Raw genomic sequence first — 2,045 nt, 5'->3', positions numbered from 1 at the left:
CACATCTCAGTATTTACATTCTGATACTGCATCGGTTTTATTACAAACAGCAGTACAAGAAACTAACTGACCCTTGTACTGATGCGAGAAAGCTTCCTGTAGTTAGCCAGTTAATGCTGTATATGCAAAGGAAAGCACGTCAATAATAAAATACGCATATGCATAGCTTCAAAGAGAGACATTGATCCTGACTGGAATCTCAGTTACATTGGTATAAATCAGAAGTAATTTTGTTGAAATCACTCAAGTCAGAATGCTGTAAGATGAGTATAAGTGAGATCAGAATCAGGTACACTTTGAGGAAGTTTTTGTGACTATTACCCATGATAATAACAGACTTTATGGCAAGTCAGTGGAGCTATGACAATTTATACCAGCTGTGGATCTGCCCCTCTATCATGCATTTTTTTGTGATCACTTAGCGCATTTGTGGTTGTGATTTGGCTTTGATTTGATCTAGACTTCAGAGATTTAAAAGGGTGTAACAGAGAAGAAGCTTCCTGAAATTCCTTGGCTACAAAGTAATAACAAAGCGTATCCAAACAGCAGTTAGAGTTCGCTACCCATGCAGCCACACGAATAAAAAGGCTTGCATTGTGGCGTAAAGAGCAGGCAGCTCCAGCTGCGTCCATTGCATACCTAACAAGTAGCCCGACGTTAAAAGGTAAAAAACATATGATAAATACACTCAGGTTCATAGAAACAATCCAGAGAGCCTTCTGGATTGATGTTTCTTCAGGTGGACTCATGTTCTTCTTCATCTTCAGACACCGGATGACTTGAATAGAACAAAAACTCAGTATTACTAGTGGTATAAAAAAACCCAAAATACTTGACAACAGTATAGTTTCTGCAGGGTCATCAGAAGTTTTCTGAAAGCAAATGTTTGCACTTTCCTTAGTAAATCGTGGGTTAAAGTATGCATAAATTATTATTATTATCCAAAGAAATCCGCAGCTAACAGCTGCCTTCAGTGGGGACCTGAAATTCTTTGCTTTCAGGGGGTACTTTATTGCAATGAATCGGTCGACGGCTATAAGGGTGATGATATAAATGCTTACGGGCATGTTTGTAAAATATATAGTCTGTATGACATAGCACAGTTTATCTGTGGGATGTCTAGTCCTGTGAAAATGCACAATGAAAGGCAAGGTGAAGAGGAGAAAACAGTCTGCAATGACCAAGTTGATCATGTAAACTCTGGTTTCTGTCCATTTTTTCAGCTTGCAGCAGAAAACCCAGAAGGCAATGATATTAAATATAACTCCAAAAAAGATAATTGGGATGTAAATAATCAGTTGTAAAAGGTTAAGTTTTTCTTGCACTGCTGTGATGGTGAGGTTGCTGCAGTTCATCCTAAGTAGTTACTGCAATGGAAGAATTAAGAGCTATGAAATACAACAGAACACACTGGTGATTAATTTACAACTTATTTATTCTTCTAATATTCACATTTAGTGGTCCAGAGGTTTCCTCTGGTGCTCCCAGCCCCCTGGCACTACAGTGCAGTGATTCCACCTTCTACTGTTTCATACAAAATCATATTGCAAAGGTTTTTTCATTTCCCAAGGACCAAAAATGCAAGAAGTTTATCTAAACAGTATCTGAACTTCCAAAGGTATTGGGTACTCAACTCCAAGTGGCATAAATATACAACCCTCTCACCCTACTCTCTTTGAGAATTTCATACAACCCTTTCTTCTGAACTCGTGAAACTCTCAATAGACCCACACAGCCCCTCTTTTTTCCTGTCTTCAACAATATGCCTCTTCACACCCAATCTCTTGGTGACATCCAGTCAGCCCATATCCTATCCCTAAGCAGCAGTTTGTGAATGACCAACCCACTTCTCTATACTTTTAGGCCCAGGTCCTCACTGGTATTTAGCTTCCTAAGCCCACCATTTAGGTGCCACTGACATTTTCAAAACCACTGTTCAATTACCATCTAACCTTGTAGGGGCCTAAATCCCTTAGACATCTAAGTTTCTGCCACAAAGCTGCCTCAGCCCTGACACCAATGCACAGCTAACATGCTGCTTGGAG

At 39.6% G+C, this 2,045-nt stretch overlaps 1 protein-coding gene across 1 annotated transcript; it reads right to left on the bottom strand.

The window, feature by feature from the left end:
• Nucleotides 1-368: 368 nt before the first annotated feature.
• On the bottom strand, nt 369-1,355 carry LOC135884160 (G-protein coupled receptor 35-like). The gene has a single exon (XM_065411453.1). It carries the CDS (start codon nt 1,353-1,355, stop codon nt 369-371), a length of 987 nt encoding a protein of 328 aa, XP_065267525.1.
• Between the last annotated feature and the right edge of the window lie 690 nt (nt 1,356-2,045).

Source organism: Emys orbicularis, chromosome 9 (genome assembly GCF_028017835.1).
Source record: "Emys orbicularis isolate rEmyOrb1 chromosome 9, rEmyOrb1.hap1, whole genome shotgun sequence".
NCBI classification, from domain to species: domain Eukaryota; kingdom Metazoa; phylum Chordata; order Testudines; family Emydidae; genus Emys; species Emys orbicularis.
Note: the sequence above shows the minus strand (reverse complement) of the source record. Positions and strands in the feature narration are given on the sequence as shown.